Source organism: Sphaeramia orbicularis, chromosome 11, assembly GCF_902148855.1.
Source record: "Sphaeramia orbicularis chromosome 11, fSphaOr1.1, whole genome shotgun sequence".
Lineage (NCBI taxonomy): Eukaryota > Metazoa > Chordata > Actinopteri > Kurtiformes > Apogonidae > Sphaeramia > Sphaeramia orbicularis.
This window is the reverse complement of record NC_043967.1, coordinates 17,573,274-17,594,340: the sequence shown is the minus strand read 5'-3', so window position 1 is coordinate 17,594,340 and position 21,067 is coordinate 17,573,274. Positions and strand designations below refer to the sequence as shown.

At 35.6% G+C, this 21,067-nt stretch overlaps 1 protein-coding gene across 2 annotated transcripts in view; it reads left to right on the top strand.

Moving 5' to 3' along the window:
- The window catches only part of LOC115428644 (regulator of G-protein signaling 1), a 28,683-nt gene that overhangs the window by 2,814 nt on the left and 4,802 nt on the right, over positions 1-21,067 (top strand). For both annotated transcript variants that reach the window (XM_030147793.1, XM_030147792.1), the window contains exons 3-5: positions 1,528-1,577; positions 2,840-2,973; positions 16,502-16,668. In XM_030147793.1, coding sequence (XP_030003653.1) covers positions 1,528-1,577; positions 2,840-2,973; positions 16,502-16,668 — 351 coding nt within the window. The remainder of the gene's footprint in view (positions 1-1,527; positions 1,578-2,839; positions 2,974-16,501; positions 16,669-21,067) is intronic.

Sequence of the window (21,067 nt, the reverse complement as noted above, 5' to 3'; positions counted from 1 at the left end):
ATATGACATTTGTTTTAGGGTCTGTGTTGTGCTGGAAGCGGATGTCTGTTTGCATCAGCTGACTGCATGTCTAAGCTAACATCTAATGTTGCACACTATTGTAGTATTGCTGTAGAGGAGTATAAAATGATAGTGAAAAACTCAACACCAAGAGTTAGGATTTTCTATGGAAATTCAGCCTGAAACCTGATATAAGAATCTGTGCACTGAGACTGAGACTATTATTAGATTAACCAGCTGACATCAACTAAGAACCAGGTAGAAGACAATATCCTATTTACAGGGTGCTTGCACACGTCTTGAAAGTCTTAAAAAGTATGGAATTTTGAAATGCTGTTTTCCAGACCTTGAAAAGTCTGGAATTTTTATGAAAGTCTTAATAAAGTATGGAACAAAGTTTCTTTCATAATTAAATTCTAGAATATGCTCAAAGGCACATAAATTTGTAAGATAAATAAAAATACTTGAGGAAAACTTATTAGTTACTTAGTTTCAGTATAAACAAAACAAAGTAATCCTGCTTTAGTCGTTAGAAATAAAACCGATTGCAAGAAAACACGAAAAACGTGTATATATGTTTATACATGAAAACAAAATATGACTTCATTCACATATTTGAAAAGGAGTGGGAGGAAGTATAATTTATAACCCTTATAAAACATGTAAAAACTTGATATGATTTCACTAACCGGTCTGTACTGGAATGATTCTAGTAAAATTTGTTTGTGTGATATCCATGCACTTGTGTGATTTTCGTATGTTTTGAAAATGTTTCTGTCAGTTAAACATAAGTTACTGCGAATTATGCCTTCATTCATTCATACATTTATTAAAATGAACTTTTTTACAACACGCAACAGGTACAATCTCAACCAAAAAAGTAGGCATGCAAATATAAAAGTACATAAAGTCAAGGTCTAGGGGAAAAAATAACAGTTTTGAAAAAGTTTTTTATTTGGATAAACAACAAGCACCCTGTATTTATTTCAAAATGGGCAGATACCATTTTAAAAACTTATTTTACTTCAGCACTTTGTATTAATCTAATTTAATTTAATTAATCTAAAGTTTAGACCCAATATGCATATATTCGGGCCGGTGAATGTTCAAGTGCTGGTTACGCTGGTGCTTGACATTTTTATTAACACATTTGCTGTGCTTTAGCTACAGTCATTGTTTCCTGACCATTGTAGTAAACTATAAAAATAGACCCACAGGATGTCTCACAAAGGCATAAGTACTAACTATGAGTCATGTAGGTAATGTACAGTCTGATAGTCTGGATGACTGCCAAAGGTAGTGCGTAATAAAAACATCTCCAACAGGACGGTGACACTCCGAACCTTTTCTCCATTATAAGCCATGTTAACATTTCCTTGTGTAGGCATACTGTTATCCTTTTATTTAAGAGCTCTCAGCTGCATTGGGTTACACCAACATTAAAAGCCCACTGTGCAGCTTTTTCATTTTTATTTCAGATTCAAGCAGGAGGATGACCCTCAGTTAACTCTGTGCTTTCTGTTTCAGAGCCCTCATTCTTCAAACCCAAACCTGTCCAACCCTGAACAAAAAGACAGGTCAGCTGCATATTTATTGTTAGTCACTTGCTGTTACTTGTTGCTGAAGTCTGAAGATAATGTTAATATGTGTGTTGGCTAAAATTTGCTTAGAGGTCTTATTTATGTCATTGTGCATAAGAAATCAATATAAGTGAATCCCCAAAGGAACTTTGTGTTGGTAAATGCAAGTTATGCAGATTTACAGGATTTCACTTATATTGCAACATGTTCATATGAACTATGTTTTCAGGTCAAAAATGTCCAATTTCATCACAATTAATGCTATATTTTCACGCTATATTGTCACAAATGACCAAGTTATATTTTAACTGAATTTACCTGAAAAACAAATATTCTATTCTTTTAGATTCCCCAGTTTTTCTTACAAGATTATATACTACATGATTTATTTTTACAGGTAAAAATATATGTGGTGAGTATGGCGCTGATCCATCCTGCTTATGTTACGCCAATACATTCATTAAGAATGTCACATGTCACTTTTCAAATCAACAGTTTTCTAATAATAAGCATTTTTATAAAGAAATAACAATTCTATGTTATTTACTTTTTAGTATGATGATAAACTATACAATAAATAATTATGATACTAGTTTTTGCACAGGGATCCTTTGTGGAAATGGTGACATGGCTGCCGAGCATCAGTATGATGGGATCCGTAACAACCATGTCACATTCGTCCACTGCCACATTTTGTGTTTCTGTTCAGCTGTTATTGTTTTAGATCCGCAATACTAACATTTATGAATAAGAGGAGAATTGGCAATAGTAAGTATATAAGTTTATTAGTAATAAAGTACTGGTACTGACCAGATCATCATGGGTAATGTCATGTCCGTCCACCAGCAAAAGTTTTCACATACACATGCTATTCCAAATCCAATATTTCTAAAATAGAGCTTCCACTGTCAAATAATATCAGTAGTCTGTGCACAAATGTATTAGCATTATTTCAACACAGTTCTATGCGTTTCTTACAACTTTGTTTTTGACAAAAATAGCCACTCATTTGACCCCTTAAGTAAATTTTACACATACAATTTTACATTTTGTACATATCCCAGTACACTCATTAGTTATGAATGGGTTGCCTAAAACTGAAGGCCATCTAATTCTGAAGACAAAGAAAAAGCTGGAAAAAGAGACTCAGAAGCTATATGTTATTGTGTTTTTGTTTTTTGTTTTTTTTTTTTGATGTGTGAAGACATTGTTTTCCGTATTTCCTCTTTCTGATATCTACTACCTCTCCTTGTCCACAGTCCTAAAGAGAGGAGGTCTCGACTCCTCTTTATGCGCCAGTGGAGTCAAGTCGGCCACAGTAAGAAGAGCAGGTTCCGCCGAGTAGAGCTTGAAAAATGGGCCGAGTCCTTGAATGAGCTGCTGTCCAGCCAGAGTGAGTTCTGCTCAGGTCCAGATTCTTAAATTTTACACGGTTTACAGGGTACAAACATAACAGGATTTGTGTTTTCAGTCATATAACATAGCAGTGTTTGATGTTTGCATTAAGTGTGGTCAGATATTTAAATCCTGTGGAGTAAATATGTAAAATATTCTTCGTGAGACAGAAGGTCAGGCATTTGCAGCTGTGAACACTTTGTTTCCAAAAGGTTTTCTTCTCTAATTTTATGATGAAATGACATCATCTCGTACAGATGTCCTTAACAGGAAAAAGACCAAGAAAAGATGTGAAATATTCATAGAACAGATTCTTTTTACTGAGCCTCCTGTGCCAGATTTGTGATGTTACTTCGCAGGCAGCAACATTAAACTGTAAATCATTGTCATCTTGTGGTCGTTCAGGCAGGGCATTTACATTAACTATACCCAGCATAGAGGATGCAGTAGCACACAAATAGAACAGAAAATATTTGCATTGTAGCTGTCAGTACCTGGCCATGTTTGCAAAGTACTATTAACAGAAAGAAGCTAAAGGCTATTTGAAAGGTCACTGTGTTTTGCTACATTACACTGATCAACAACAGCGCTGATATGTGAAGACTTGCTAAATTTAGTAACTCTTTAATGACACATACACTGATCATTATATCCACTGACAGAAATGTTAATATTGCTTATTTCATTAGAAAGGCACCTTTCACTGGGTTGGATATATACAGTATTAGACAGCATTTGAATGGGAACCTTTAGTCGTCAAAGTTGATGTGTTGAAAGCCGCAAAATGAGCAACATAAGGAACAGAGTGACTTTGACCAGGTCCATATTGTAACAGTAATGACTGGGTCAGAGCATCTCCACAACTGCAGGTCTTGTTGTTTGTTCCTGGTCTGCAGTGGTTAGTACTGACCAAAAATGGACTCAGGGAGAACGTCCCAAACTCAGGACTATTGATCATTTGTGGGAGGTGTTGGACACATAAATCTGATCCATGGAGGTCCACTTCTCTACTTCCAGGACTTCAGGGATCTGCTGATAATGTCCTGGTCCAGATACCACACACACCTTCAGAGGTCTGGTGGAGTCTAGGCCTCTCATCAAAGCTGGTTTTGTGGAAAAAACGTCTTTGAGTACGTAGAAAAGCACTATGTAAAACCGATGTGTTATTATTATTATTATTATTATTATTATTATTATTATTACTATTAAAAAAGGGGAACCTACTCTAAATTAGATAGGTGTAATAATGTTCTGCTCCCATTGATGCTCACGTAGTTCAGATCTGGTTGTTCTTTAGATACTTTTGGTTGGTACGAACCACTTTACACTGGGAATGAACAACAAGATCTGGAGTGATTTGTCCATCACAATTTCTCCTTTGTAAAACTTCCTCAGATCCATACTCTTGACCATTTTCCTCTTTCTAACACATCAACTGCATTAACTAAATGTTCACTTGCCACATAATATATCCCACCAACTGACAGGTCCCAATGGAATGACATAATCAAAATGATTACTACTTTGCCTGTCAGTGGTCATAATGGTATGGCTGATCAGTGTATGTGTCATTATAGGGTTATTAAATTCAGTGAGTCATCTCATGTCAGCACTGTCACTGTTTTGTTGGTATATATCAAGACTCTGTGTTTGACTTGACTAAACAAATGGCTCTGTAAGGCTGTTTGAGGTCACACCTGAAAGTTGGAACCTGGGTTGATGTCCAGTTAGTTTTGCTTTCACACTGTAGGTTTAGACAAGTCTTACCGTCATCATCTCCATCTGTTCTGTCTTCCTACATTTCCCTGTAAGTGACACTAGTCGCTCTTCCATTGGACATCTGCACAAAACTTTATTGATATTTACTAAATGTCAAAAAAACAGAAGTGCGTAATGTCAGTTTTTCCATTAAATCACAAATGCGATGATTTGTTTATTTATTATCGCGAGATGACAAGAGAAGTCATTCCATAAACATGGCGATGAACATAAATATGGTGTTGATTTACAGATATACTCATTATTATTATATATTACCCCTCTATCTTGTACTAAATTAAAAAAATTATTGGGTTTCCTGGTGTGTCCGCACATACCGCAACATGGTTCTTCTTCTTCTTCTTTGCTTGTTGTAACATCCGTCAATATCTGTTTTTTTTAATTCACCTGACTCTAGTTGTGAAAAAAGGTCTTTCCATTGCAGTTTTGTATGATATACCATTTGCGCTACACCCGAAAAACCACCTCTTGCCAGCGCAAAAACTTTTAATCGAAAAATGAGACTTTTGGCAAAATTGTCGTTTTTCCAGTAGGTAAATTTTTATGCACAACTTATATTTGTGCAATTTGAGGGTCAATGGAAAAGTGACTACTGATTGGTTTCGAGCTGGTGTGTGTTATATGGTTTGGATCAACCCGAAAAGTTTGAAGATCCCTGAGGAGGAAAGTGCTGCAGACCTAGTGATGTGTCAACTTCCTTTGAACTATCAGTTGCTAAATAAAATCATTAGCGCTATCACGACCAATGTAATGTGCCCCAGCAGACGCATTTGTTCAATTAAATTAGATTTTTATAGACCAATATCACGAAGGACAGACTTGCCTCAATGGGCTTCACAATTTATAGAATATATAACATCATTCTATCCTTTGACTATCTACTTGAGTGAGCAAAAATACTCAAAAACCTTTTAACTGTTCAAGAATGTATCAGTATAATAACTTGATGGCTTGTTTAGTTATGGAGTGTTCGATTTTCCAAACGCTGTGGATGAAATGTAACAGAATTATCTTTATTCCCTAAGCTTTAGTCATAAGACCTGTAGGATTCATGGGATTTAAAGGGACATTTTGGAGTTTTTATATCATGATTGTATCATTTGTTCTACTGACCCAAGCACTGTAATTATTTTCTGGTAATGTTCTGTTAATATAGTGTTAATAATGACATCACAGGTAGTTATGTAACATTGCAATTTTGTTCCGAGGTTGGAAATGTGTGAACTGGTAGGATTACATTTACTAAAGCCTTTTGCATGTTTTTCACTCTGCTTCACATGTATTTGACACATTCAACTGCACTGACATCAACATGCAGTTTGTGAATCATTTTAGCAGCTGTTTCCAGGGTGAACTCCTGTTCTCATTGTCTATAGTATGTGTTTCAGGAAAAGTTACACAAATAGGAAGAGTAAACAGATTCTTAATTTCACTGAATTTAATAATCAGATGATTTCTGAATGTAATAATTGTATTTTGTGAATAAAATGTCACTGTGGATGTAGATTTTAGGTGACAAAGAAAATTCAGTGATTGCACATTTAAATGATATTCATCCTTTTTTTTTTTTAACTAGGTGAAATTGAGATCATATCAATATATACAGATAAAACAACTTTCACATGACAAATAAGTAATTGAGTTTCAGGTTATAGACAAAAAAAGAAAATTCAAGATCAATAAAGGACAAGTTCAACAATGATTTCAGTGGAAAGTTAGAAGTAATCACATTGACCAAGTGTACTGTTACTCAATCCTTTAAAATAGACTTAAATTCCCCAGAAGTAATGAGTTCTGATAGTTTCAGGTCCTTCTGAAAGTCATTCAGTAAAACAAAGGGTCAGCGTATTGAAAAGCTGTTTTATCCAGCTCTGTTCTGACTGATCCATGTACTGACAGCACAGACTGTACTGTTTTTTATACATGTTCGAGCAAAGATAAAACAGACGCAGCCTGAGGAGAGATGGTGCACTGTCATTTTGAGTAACAGGAATATGTACATTGTATGTATTTTAACCCCTGCTGCTCCTTCAGGCTGCCCTGATGCCCCAGTTCACTCCACACTCATCAGTTCCTCCTCAGTTAGTCTCCACCATGTTGAGATCTTTTGTCCTTTTAATGTTATGTCTTAATATTCACATTTTGGAGGATCCTTTTTGGGATTTCCACATAGAACATGAGATTTATCTGGGAATCAGCGGTCTGGCTGTCATACAGTAAAAGAAGCTCTAGTCGATTACTCCATCTTTGACACTGTGTGTGTGTCAGGTGTTGCTGTTGTAAAATGTAGAGGAGTGTCCAAGTTCCTGAATCTGACTGACATGAATGTGGGCTGTACGGGGTGAATTTAAAAAATACATTTTGAAAAATTACCCCCAGTTCTGCATTTGATAATTTTTGGAATTTTCTTTTATGAATGTCGGTACAGTAGGTAGGGGATTGGTGGATATTTGTCCAAATTTACAGACCCAGGATTTCATGCATGAGTGAGCAGGGGCAAATTGCGCAATCCAAGTTAAAACTGGTTTGTGCAAAGTAGCGGTGGGATTTAAATCCAATCAAAGGTCATGGGAGGGGACAATGGGCATCCACCTTGTTTTCCACAAAATTGCCAGGTTACAGCATTAACACTTTGGCCACCATGTCAACTTCACTTCTTCACCCATGGCAGCTGTTCCTGCCTTTCACTGTTAATTCAACTTGTTTAGACCTGAAAATGTCACTGAGGACAGGCCAAGTTAGGGTTAGGGTTAGGGTCCAAACTTGCAGACAGGGTTAGGGTCGTCTGTAAATTATCCAAATATCCACCAATCCCCTACCTACCGACGTCCATAAATGAAAATTCCAAAAATTGTCAAATGCGGAACTGGGGGTAATTTTTCAAAATGTATAGTTTTTTTTGATACACCCTTTATAATAACTTTTGGCCACAAATTCTATGGAAAAGTGAAGTGTACATTTGCACATCACTGGCCCACAGTGTTTGGTCTAAATCAAACACATGATGTATTTTCAGAAATCTTCATACACTGGCCTACCCGCATAGACCGAGGTTGTGCACTTACACCCTGACATTTCTGTGACAGACCACTTCTGCCTCGGAGATATGTTTGTGTAACTAAAAGTCAAATGTGTCTCAAGTTCCTCATGTTTTATCTGAACTCCTATTGCTGCTCTGATGTGGACATCTAAACCAACGTCACTGATTACAGCAATGCACTTCCCCTGACCTAGCTACCTCTATGAATAGAACAGATTGTAAACATCAAGAGTATTATAAATCACTGGTAAAAATAGAGAGTGGAAAATCCTCTCTAACCAGAGGATGTGTACTGTCATAAAATATGTACTTATCTGTGCAACGCTGCATGATTGTCACGCTTGTACATCAACACAGGTGGATTCCTGAGTCACCTCTTTGTTTTCACGCAATGTTTCTCTGGTCTGGTGACATGCTTTTACCCATGCACCCAATGATGGTACAGGCAATACTACTGGATTTTTTTAATGCCACAGAAACTTAATACACCCATTACAGCTGATTATTATTTTTGGAGGGGTGCTGTTGTGATGATTTTTCCGAGTGTGCCTTTCATACCTAACCTGCAGCTTTTGGATTCAGTACACTACAAAAATCAAAATCTTACCAAGTGTATTTTTCTCATTTCTAGTCAAAATATCTCATCACACTTAAAATAAGACATAATTACCTGAAGAGTAACTTATAAGTGAGATATAAGAACTTATTTTTAGACAATACATCTTGAAAATCTTATTATAAGAAATCTTACCAAGATAATTTTCACTTGTTCCATTGGCAGATTTTTTTTTTTTTGCTTGAATTAAGCAAAAAAAATCTTGAAGCAAGTCAGTCCCTCAAGTCAGTCCTTACTGTGACCAACATGACTCCACTGGTTCATCTCCACCGCTCCACAGAACCAGTCATACCATATCAACAATAAATAAATAAATAAATGCAGAGTATAAGTAGCTAAGAATAAGTCAGATTAAAAAGAAAGTAGAATTAAAAGACAAAATGTGATTTCTACCTATCACATAAAAACATAAAAGCATAAAAACATTTTAAAAAAACCCAGAGGACGGAAGAACATCTCAAGGTTGTAACCTGCCTTCATCCAATAGTAGGCCCCAGGATATGCCTCCTGTTCAGAAAATGAATAAATGAATGAATGAATGAATGGGGATCAGACATGAACTGTAATTAATACTTTTGGTGATTCCCTGACTTTTCAGTTCTGAGAAATTAAATTAAATTAAATTTTATTTGTAGAGCCCTATATCACAACAAGGTTGCTTCACAGGGCTTTACAGAATCAGTTGAATATGAAAATAAACAACAGTCAAATAAACAGTGGATGAAGTAAATGGGCTAATGACCCAGGCATCACCCATCCTTAGACCCTCCTTCTCGGCAAGGAAAAACTCCAAACACCCAGTGGGAAAAAAGAAACCTCAGGGGAGAACCACAGTAAAGGAGAGATCCACTCCCATGGACAGACAGGCTATAGATGAACCCAGGACTGATGGAAAGTCAACATTTTCCCTTAGCCTACGATCTATTACCAGTAGAGTCAATGACATTTCCACCATCCTCAACTGCATTATGCACTGTGTTTTGTGTAACTGAGTAGAAAATGTGTTTCTGAGGCAGGATTTCTCTCTCTGTTTGGTCCTAATTTAATAGTGACCCAAACAGGCCCTGTCTATTCAGATGTTCAGGTCTGATTTTTACAATGCATTTAGGGACACAGATTCTTACCTGGACAGAAAAACGTTTCTGAGTTGGATTACTGAAAGTGCAGAATCTACAGTTCATAGAAACCTAAGAGCCATGATATTTTGGCTTCTCCTGCTTTGATTTATTTTTACTCTGTCTCACGCTGGTCCACTAATTTTACAGTAATGTGATACTGAATCACTGAGGTACTCTTTAGTCATCAACATCTTCTGTACTGTCGACTATTATTGTCAAAGTAGCATCACTATGTAGTTAAATGTGTACACCATTTATCCTATGACACAACAAAAACATAGCTCTTACTCACAGCTCATACGTGGACATAAAGAACTGTTTCTCCATCCGTTGACGTATTACGTCTCAAAATAACGTCTTGGTTTTCAGGGCATGTGTTCATTCTGACGTAATAAGCATAAACAGCAGTATGAGTGTTCTATACAGCTGGGATTTAAGATGGATGTCTGTGTACTACTGAGTGAAGTGCTCTGTGTCTTGTTAAATGTTATTAGTCGTCACAGTTTAATGTCTGTGGGTTGAAGTAGAAGACCTGGAAAAGGTTTTTTTTTTTTTTCAAGCCCAATGGATGTAAACAACAAAGCCATTAGCAGAACCAGATCATACAAGCTCATCACATGGGTTTGATATGGAAAATAGAAACAATTCACAAACTGTCTGCTGTCTGAGAGACTTGTGTTGGATCATTTTACATTCCCTTCATCTTAGTATGAAATTGGATTTTGACCAAAATAAATACAGATATAAATTACACCATGATAAACGACTCGGCCTATTTGGGGAAAAAAATCTATAATGCAATGAAATACCTTTATCTTATAGCTGTCAATCCCCATGGAAGGTGAAATTCTCGTATAAATCAGTCATTCCAAGCCTTTTTGTTTATGACCTCTTTAAAATGTGACAATCCTTGCCCCAATGGTTGCATACATTGTATGTGCTTTATTAGAAGGTCTACAGAAAAGTTATGTCTTGTATCAGTGTGCCTCTTGGCTAGGTCTCCCTTAAAAAAGAGATTCTTCCTCAAGGGACGTCCTGGTAAAATAAAGCTTCTATAAATAAAATGTATATAGACTACCTCAGTGGAGCCTTTAGCAATAGAAGAACTACACTACAAACAAAGAGTTAAGGATATTTCTTTTTTTTTTTTTCTGTCTTTTTTTTTTTTTGTCTTTTTTTTTGGTCATTTTTGCCATTTGTATATAAAACTATGTCTGGTCATTAAAAAATGTGTTTCAATTCACACACAAAAAAGTAAAAAGTGCCCATAGCCGTATTAATTTAAATTAATTCATATAAACTCAGAACTGATAGTAACTGATACAAATACATTATTACAAATATTAAATTACTTAAATCATTGTTGTATTGTGACTGCCTCCACTGCTACCGCCGCCACAATAATACTAGCAAATTAGGCTACTGGTATTATTATTATTATTATATATTTTTGTATTATTATAACAATTATTATTTCCCCCCTCACTCCCCCCTCTCTCTTTCTCACTTTCATTCACACCCCTCCTTCCCATTTTCCCTATCGCCCCTAACCAAGCTATAGTGTTTAGTTGGTATTTACATTTATGATCCTTTTCATTGTAATATGATGTTGTCGTTGTTGTTTGTCAGTACTCTGTCATTGTTGTTGTTTTTGGTTTGCTTGTTTATTTGTTTGATTTACCCTTTATGTGTTGTTTTTGTTGTTGTTGTTGTTGTTGTTTTTCTGTCCACATTGTCTTATTAACTATCACTAATTAAAAAAAAAAAAAAAAAGTAAAAAGTAAAAAGTAAAAAGTGCTGTGCATGAATCCCAACTGAAAAAACAGCCCAAAAATTAAAAATATCCGTAACTTTTTGTTTATAGTGTAAATATCCTCTCAGGAGATGGTGGAGACTCAACCAGAGCTAAAAATGGAAGAGTATTTGACTACTAAGTGACAAAAAACACAACTCTAACTTCTCTATGTTTATTAGAAATCGTTGTTCATCTGTATACAGTGCCTATCGTAAGTATTCACCCCCTTGGATGTTTTACCTTTTTATTGCTTTCATAAATCAGTCATGGTCAATAAAATTTGGCCTTTTTCTTTTTTTTTTTCACTTAAGTTTTTATTGAAATTTTTCTGCACATATATTTAACAAAACAACAAAAAACAAACAAACCAACATTGCTTGGGTACATTACACACATTTCAATACATTATCCAGTCTTTCCGCCATTCTGACCTCTGTAAACCGTCCATTTATTCCACTTTTTTGTCCATTTGAGCTTCCTGTAGTCACAGTCTATGAGTCATCCTTTCCATTGTATATATTCCTTCAGTAATTGCCATCCACTGGTCCTGTGATGGTGGTTCTGTCTTTTCCCAGTTCCTTGTAATAGCTTTTTTGCAAGAAATATGGCCTTTTTCACCCAAACCTTTATTGGAAAAAAAACTCTTTAATGTCAAAGTAAAAACAGATTTCTACAAAGTAATGTCAATGGAACAAAAAAAATATGTAAAGAAAAATAATTGTTTGCATAAACATTCACTCCCTTTTAAATGTAATGATCTAATTCAATAGAGATCCATCCAATGGGTCTCAATAGTTTCACAATTAGTGAAATGAGGATCACCTGAGTGGTGTGGGTGTGTTTCAAGTAACTGAGTTATAAAACACCCGTGTCTGGAGGGTCCATAGACTGGTTGATCCAGGGGTGTCAAACTCAGATCCTCGAGGGCCGGTATCCTGCATGTTTTAGATGTTTTCCTCTTCCATCACACCTGGAAGCCATTACATCATTATCAGGCTTCTGCAGAGCATGATGATGAGCTGATCATTAATTGAACCAGGTGTGGCTGGAAGAGGGAAATATCTAAAACATGCAGGATACCGGCCCTCAAGGACCAGAGTTTGACACCCCTGGGTTAATCAGTATTCCTGGCTACCATTACACCATGGAAACAGAAGAACACTCCAAGAAGCTCAGGGAGAGGGTTATTGAAAAGTACAAGTCAGGGGGTGGATACAGAAAAATGTCCAAGGCATTGAACATCCCCTGGAGTTCAGTGAAATCAATCATCAAGAAATGGAAGGAATACGGCGTATGTATGAATCTGCCTCGTAAACTGAGTGACCATGCAAGTAGGAGACTAGTGAGAGAAGCCACCAAGACCTCTACGAGAACTCTGAAGGAGTTATAAGCTACAGCTACTGAGATGATGGGACAGACTGTGCAGATAGCAACTGCTGCCCAGGTTCTTCACCGCTCAAAGCTTTGTAGGAGAGTGGAAAATAAGAGCCACTGTTGAAGAAAATTCATATTAGATCTCGACCAGAGTTTGCCAGATTTCATGTGGAAGACTCCATGGTCAAGTGGAAGAAGGTTCTTTGGAGTGATGGGACCGAAATTGAGCTTTTTGGTCATCAGACAAGAAAGCTTTGAGTGGTGAACAGAGACTATTGGCACCAATTGGATGGACCTCTGTTGAATTAGACCAGTGGTTCCCAACCTGTTTTTGCTTGTGACCCCATTTTAACATCACAAATTTCAGGTGACCCCAGACATTCAAAACGAAGACTTTTTTTTTTTTTTGCTAAAATTAATTTGTTTTCGATCATGTAATAATTTGCTATGCTATGTTGCAAATAAACGTTAATTTTAGATGATATTAAGTCTATATAATGTATATTATTATGGACGGAGGCAGTAAAGCCAGGTGTAGATTACTGCACAAAGTGAGAATTTGATTTTCCTTGGTCAGGATATGTACAGTCAGTCCAGCTTGGGTTTACAAGGCTGACAATTAATACTGAACAAACACTAACTCGAACTATGAATTATGAACGAGCTGCAGCATCTGAAACTGACCACAATGAACATTTGAAAGATAAACAGTACCACAGTGCTTCAGTTTCAGGTTCACAGTTTGTCATGTCTTTTATGTATTGTGATTGTCTCTCTCAACTCACCAAATATTTTTTTTAGTAAGTTTTTTTTTTTTTTAAATCAGTTACTAGAAATTTCCCCCGACCCCACGTGGGGTCCCGACCCCAAGGTTGAAAACCACTGAATTAGACCATTAAATTTAAATGGAGGTGAATAATTATGCAAACAATTACAATTATTTTTCTTCATATATTTTTATTTCATTGACATTACTTTGTAAAAATCTGTTTTCACTTTGACATTAAAGAGTTTTTTCCAATAAATTTTTGTGTTGAAAAGGCCAAATTTTATTGACCATGATTGATTTATGAAAGCAAAAAAAGGGTAAAACATCCAAGGAGGTGAATACTTATGATAGGCACTGTATGTCTGGCCTTCAGTGAACTGGCTGCATGTCCAGGGTGTAACCCGCCTTCACCCAATGGTTTCTGGGATAGGCTCCAGCACTGCCATGATCCCCCAGAGGATTACGCAGTTCGGAAAATTTAATGAATGAAAAAATTTTCAAGATTTAAAGACTTGAGGCATATAACAAAGGTGTATCAAAATGGTCAGAAGGTATCTTATTTTTCTGATATGAAGAAGTATTTCATGAAGAGCTAACAGTTTTTCACATTTGGTAATGCTGTGGAAATAATAATAAGAATGGAACTAATGGAATTACTTGTTTCTGTGTGGAAGTCACTGAAAAACAATGGTTTAAGGTGTAAAATTTGCAACATATTTCAGGAATATGGTCCTTGACCATTCTTTGTTAGACTGCCAATGAATGTTTGAATGAATTATATGTATTAGAGAGTATTTATTTATTTATTGAACTTTCATTTTACCAGGTAGGTCAATTGAGAACCAGTTTTCATTTACAATAATGACCTGGTCAAGAGGCAGCACAGTTTTTTGATTTGAACTGAGGAGAAATCTGTATATATAGTGTATATAGTCTCATATAGTATTTAACTCCTTATCTGTCTGAAAATGCCTGTGATATGAGTGTCGGTGGGAAGGTTTATAACAACCTGAAAACACAGTGAAGAAGAAGATGCAGAAGTCTCAAGTCTTCTCAGACCACTTGACTCGACAATATGCTGCAAGGTAGTTGTGGATGTTTTGACCGTAAAAGCACTGAAGCTTTAAGTAGATCTGTCATGTAACTCTTCATGCATTAGAGGGACATGAGTGATTATTTTTGTTTTGTACCATTATGCGCCTTCCCTAAATGGACAGAACAAGAACATGATGGACCCTTTCCTATCTGCCACAGATGACAAACCAAACAAGATGAAACTGACGTAAAAAAAAAACAAAAAAAAAAAACAGATACAGACATTAAAAGAAGATTGGATGGATCACAGAGAAAAGCTAATGTGTTTTTATGGAATGTGCTTTAAGTTGAATGTTTTATTTTCTTTACCCATAAGTTTTAACCCATAAAGACCCAAGCATACATCGGTGACCAAAATCATTCACTGATATAAAATGTTTAATACCTATTGATCCACTAATCCTATCAATCCATGTAAATAATTGGTGTAAAATGCAGTTTGTCATCTTTTCATGGTCATCAGATATGACCCATTTGGACGTTCAGAGGGTCCGTAGTTACTATGGAAACACCGTCATCATCTACAACATTGATTCACCAACAAAACCCATGTAGTTTAATAACTGACAGTGGTTGGAGACACTTATTTTATGTTCAGTTAATGATATATTTTGCACAGTAATGCGGCTTTTTCTTCAGTTTTCTCTGTTTCTGATGTAATAACCCTCAACTTTAATCTGAGCTTTAATGAATATCTACATAATTAGTACTTTAAATATAGGGAAATACCTGGTTTTCACTTAAAAATGCAAAATACAGAGCCTAATATTAAACCTTTCATGCACGAATTATGAGAACCTTAATCAAAATTTTTTCCTGAGTGTTTTTATTCCTCTTTAGGCATGAAAAAAAAAACAATGTGATAGAAAATTTTCATCTGAAAAATAAATTAAAAATAAATAAATAAATAAATTTAAAAATACATTTAAAAAAGTAATAATGACAAAAACCTTCTTATGAACCTATTTTTCATGAAGTTGCGAAAATATCCACTCAGCTGGACACCACACGTTTAATTTTTGACACACAGAAACATGTATTTACTGATAAATTGTGTGAAAACTGTGGGGAAGGCTTGTGATTCTGGGGGTTTATCCTCAGGAGAGATCTACATAATGTTACCAATTCATGTCAGAAAAGACATGTAGTGTCTTAAAACTTTAATAAAGATATGTGTAAAAAAAAAAAAAAAAAAAAAAAAGAACAACAAAATCCATGAATATACTGTACAAGAGAACAGCTGTAGAATAGCTGTCCACTGTAGTGACCACTATGCATGAAAGGGTTAAAGTAAATGGTGATAAATCACTTAAAAAAAGGTTAAAAATAGACAAAAAAATAATAATTTGGGAACTGCCACAAAAGCAGCACTGGGTGTTTATGGGTTAAGGAACTTAAGTAAGAATTAAGAACTTAACCTAATTCTTCTGAAACAGTAACGCAGGGTACTTCTCCTGTTACATGTCTTGTTAATCTGTGCTTACATTTGTATCAGAAGTAAAACATGTTGTGATGTACTTGTTACTTTCTCTAGGAGTACTGTCTTTAACACTCTGTGAGACTTGGATCTGTTATCATTGCTATGTTCATCTGTCCTGTGCACTGCAGATATAAAGTGTGAACTGTTGCGTACTGTTTTTCCTGTTGTCAGCAGCATTCCTTCCTCCGTCCAAACAAAACAGTCGTGTCATGTTTGATTCTTTAGATTAAAAACAAAGCCTCATAGTAACAAAGCTCATGTTGGAATGAAGGGTGTGTGCCAGGGTTTTACTGTAAGTCCACTTGGCTTTGCACCTGGAAGTATTTGTATGCCATGCCCTTAGTAGTTCTGCAACGTTGTTGTGTTAGTGTGTGTGGGTGTCTTCTTGTAAAATGTGTAATGTGATGTTGCATGGTGACGTAATCCACACTTCTCGGTCTCCTCCTCTTTCTCCTCTCAGCTGGGGTTTCTGTGTTTGGAGCATTCCTGCGTTCTGAGTTTAGTGAAGAGAATCTGCAGTTCTATCTGGCCTGTGAACAATATAGACATTCGTCCAACAACTTCAGCCTGCAGAGGAGGGCCAAGGACATCTGCGCCACCTACATTCAACCAGGTGCCCCCCGGGAGGTACGGGCTTTTACTCTATCCTGTCAGACTGCATGCATTTAGTGTGAAAATATGAACCGTTTGTGTAAGATCTGTTAGTATTTTAATCAAATGGCCTCCAAACAATGCACTTTTATGAGTTTTGGATTTGACCTATGTTTTTGGAAGCTTGCGTGGGTGGTTCAAGTTGGCATCATAGCTTTACATCAGACAGTAACTGCCTTCATGTGGTACATTTTTCCTTTAATGGAACAAGAGCAGAATTAAAATATATTATGTAAGCATTCATCACGGAAAACTCTCCAGCAGAGAAGGTCCTGGCAGAGATGGGCAGTACGTTCCACTAAAATAGAATACAACAATGGAGATGTCAGAAAATTTTAATAGTAAGATATACAGGAAGAAGCTAATTGTAGTCCTGTAAAAGACAACATCCAAAGAAAACAGGCTATAGCGGTTTAAAACAATACAATAAGACAACAGCTATAAAACAAATAATGTAAAGAGATAAACATAATAACAAATGGAAGATTTGCATGTGCGTATATACTGTTCTAGGAGCCTGTCACATGATCTATTCCGCTAGCACAATTTGTTCTTTGCATGTACAAGAACAGTCCTTCATGATACCTGTATTTCTAAATTATTTATTGCTTGAAGTAGTTATGAAATAAAAAGATTGTTTTGTTCTTCATCAAACAGTTACATTCAATCAGCTCTCATTAGCTAACATGCTAATAGCAGCTAACAATAGTTAGCTAGCTAATAGCAGTTCACCACTTCACTCAGACTGAATACAAAATGAGTTGAGTGATTTGTTTTATTACACAGTTTTATTTAATTGTTGTAGAGAAAAATGTGTGTTTAATTAATACAAAATCATTTAAATCTTCTATTTCACAACGAGTGATTAAAAACAAAACAAAAAGAAATCCAGAGCATATTTTGCATAGAAATACTGTACAAGTGACAGAAAGTAGTATTCTACTAGTGACAGAGTCCATTATTTGTTGATGTTTGGTCCTTCCATTGCTAAGTTAGCACGTCTATTTTTGCATACATTTGTGATAACAGTTGCAATACAGTTTTGTTATATATAGAGGACTGGGGTCTTTTTTTGTTTGTTTTTTTTATCCGTTACATTCAATCAGCTCTCATGAGCTAAAATGCATATAACAGCTAATGAGAGCTATCTAGCTAACTGCAGTTCACTTTAGTCAGACTGAATACAAAATGAGTTGAATGATTTGCTTTATTATAGTTTTATTTAATTGTAGAGAAAAATGTGTGATTAATTAATACAAAATCATTTTTAATCTTATATTTCACAACGAGTGAATTAAAAACAAAACAAAAAGAAATCAGGTTTCCAGTACACAGTGGCGAGTGACAGAGTCCATTATTTGTTGATGTTAGGTCCTTCCATTGCTAAGTTAGCACGTCTATTTTTGCATACATGAGTGATAACAGTTGCAATACATTTTTGTTATGTATAGAGGACTGGGGTCTTTTTTTATTTTTATTTTTTATCTGTTACACTCAATCAGCTCTCATTAGCTAACATGCATATAGCAGCTAATGAGAGCTATCTAGCTAACTGCAGTTCACTTTAGTCAGACCGAATACAAAATGAGTTGAGTGATTTGCTTTATTATAGTTTTATTTAATTGTAGAGAAAAATGTGTGATTAATTAATACAAAATCATTTTTAATCTTGTATTTCACAACAAGTGAATTAAAAACAAAACAAAAAGAAATCAGGTTTCCAGTACACAGTGGCTAGTGACAGAGTCCATTATTTGTTGATGTTAGGTCCTTCCATTGCTAAGCTAGCACGTCTATTTTTGCATACATGTGTGATAACAGTTGCAATACATTTTTGTTTTGTATAGAGGACTGGAGTCTTTTTTTTTGTTTTTTTTTATCTGTCACATTCAATCAGCTCTCATTAGATAACATGCATATAGCAGCTAATGAGCGCTATCTAGCTAACAGCAGTTCACTTTAGTCAGACTGAATACAAAATGAGTTGAGTGATTTGTTTTATTATAGTTTTATTTAATTGTAGAGAATGTGTTCAATTAATACAAAATCATTTAAATCTTCTATTTCACGAGTGATTAAAAAAAAAAAAAAATCCAGAACATATTTTACGTAGAAATACTGTACAAGTGACAGAAAGTAGTATTCTTACACATGCGTACAACAAATCAGGTTTCCGACACAGATCAGGTAGTGACAGTCCATCATTTATTGATGTTAGCTCCTTCCATTGCTAGGCTAGCACGTCTTGTTTTTACATACATCTGTGGTAATGGTCACAATACATTTTTGTTATATATACATAAAGAGAGAGAGGACCAGGGTCATTTTTAGGGGAAAAAACAGGCTCCAGCACTACAGAAATAACTCCTCAAACTTCATGTAATCATACATAGATCTTTCATACTTTTTTTTTTTTTTTAAATTGTATGTTTATTTGGAATGGATGATTTGGATGGTACAGCGTGTCATCACTTAATCAAAATTAGGAAAAAGTGGCATTCCAGTTTTTTTTTTTGTTTTAGACCAGAAAGAGAGTGATATCCAACGTCCAGACATAAAAGTTCAGAGAAGGATAATCTCAGATCGTGGGTTAGGCCATGTCAGTCCCTTACAGAATCCACTCTCCTCATAATAATATAATACAATAACATAAAAAAAATGCACTGAGGCAGCAAAGGTGGAGATAATTTTTCACTTAGAGCTCGTACTGGCTAAATGCCCAGAACAGATAGAGCACTTGGATGTTCACAGATTCACTTATAGAGGGTTCTGTTACGATTTAAAGTGAAGAAGAACAGTTAACACGTAACTATGTACAAAAATCGTGGGGGGAGACATTACCTGCCGCTGCTGTCATACAAGTAGTCGACAATAGCCAGTCACAAAAATAAAATAGGTAAGTTTCAAAACAATATTACCAGTGGAATCAAATAAAGTCTGCTCTCATGGGGGCAATGAATGAGATCCAGTTTTTCCAGATTTGGTAGAATTTGTCTTTTTGGAGTCTTATTTGCTAAGTTAATTTTTCCATCTTAAATATTTCCAAAGTAATTCCAAACCAGTCATCTAGGGTAGGTTGAGTCAGGCTTAACCATCTTCTTGTAATTGTTTTCTTGCTTGCCACCAAAAGTATTCGCAGCAGTTTTATTTCTCTTTTAATCTTTCATACTTTTAAATCTGGTTCAAATTTTTTATTGATAAAACAGTGAGTTATACAACAGTCACTGCGGTCATAATCTCCATGTATGTTCCGCGTATGGATGTTCTGTATGACTGAAACACAGCTCTGTCATCCAATATTACTAATCTAAATTTTAGCATTCTGCTAATAGCGCCAGATATTAATCAGTTAGTTCCACAGGTCCTCTGTTCATATTCCCATCCCACCCATAGATTCACCTTAAATGAGATGATCATTAATGCTCTATAAAATCACTTTTCTCGGGTTTGGTAAAGTCTAGCAAATGCACAAAATAGCTGACTTTGCAGGTGGATGCATTCTTTTTGCAGTTTTACAAAAGTCTCACGATCTCTGAAGTAAAGCTACGACAGGGTATTGTTTTATTTCTGTAACCTACATCTATCTATCCATTCATCCATCCACCACTTATCTGAATCCAGGTAGAGGGAACAGCAGACTATTACAGTAAAATGAGTAACATAATACACAAAATTAACAGGAAGGCAGAGTATCAGTATTACATCAGCTTTCTTTGGATGCATCCTTTTATCTTATTCACTATAACAAAAGGACCTCAAGCACTTTTGGGGGTAAATCTACTAAGATGTTTAGCTGTGTTACTTTGACAGCTAACAATACAATAGCACAAAAAACACAGACGACACGCTATACACTGTACAACCCTGTCCTGCAGTGACTACAGGAGCACAAATATTTCTACAAGAAGAGATATGGACCATTTTGTTTTCAGTATGGGATGTAGATGGCTGAGTATCAGGAGTTTGATGTATTAATTTCAGAATTTTGTAGATATGAATGTGTCAAATGTATAAAAACCAAATACTATCCCTATCCTTATCACTTACATTTGGCTAGTGTTTGTAAAGCGTGATTAAAAACGATCTGAGGGGAGTTCCGCTAGAGTTTGAATGAGAAATTTTCTTGCCATGGGAGGTTAAAGCAGTTGAATCACAATCGTTTAGACAAGATGGATTACCATTTTTTGGCACAGGAAAGGATATTTATTTTCTACAATGTGGGAGAAAAAGTGCTTTGTGGAAGATAACAGTTAATATGGATACCAGCTGTTTATGATGATGATTATGATCCACAACTTTTGAGAGATTTAAACCATTTAGAACAGGATTCTCAAACATCGGCTTGGGGGCCAAAACTGACCCGCTAAAAGGTCCA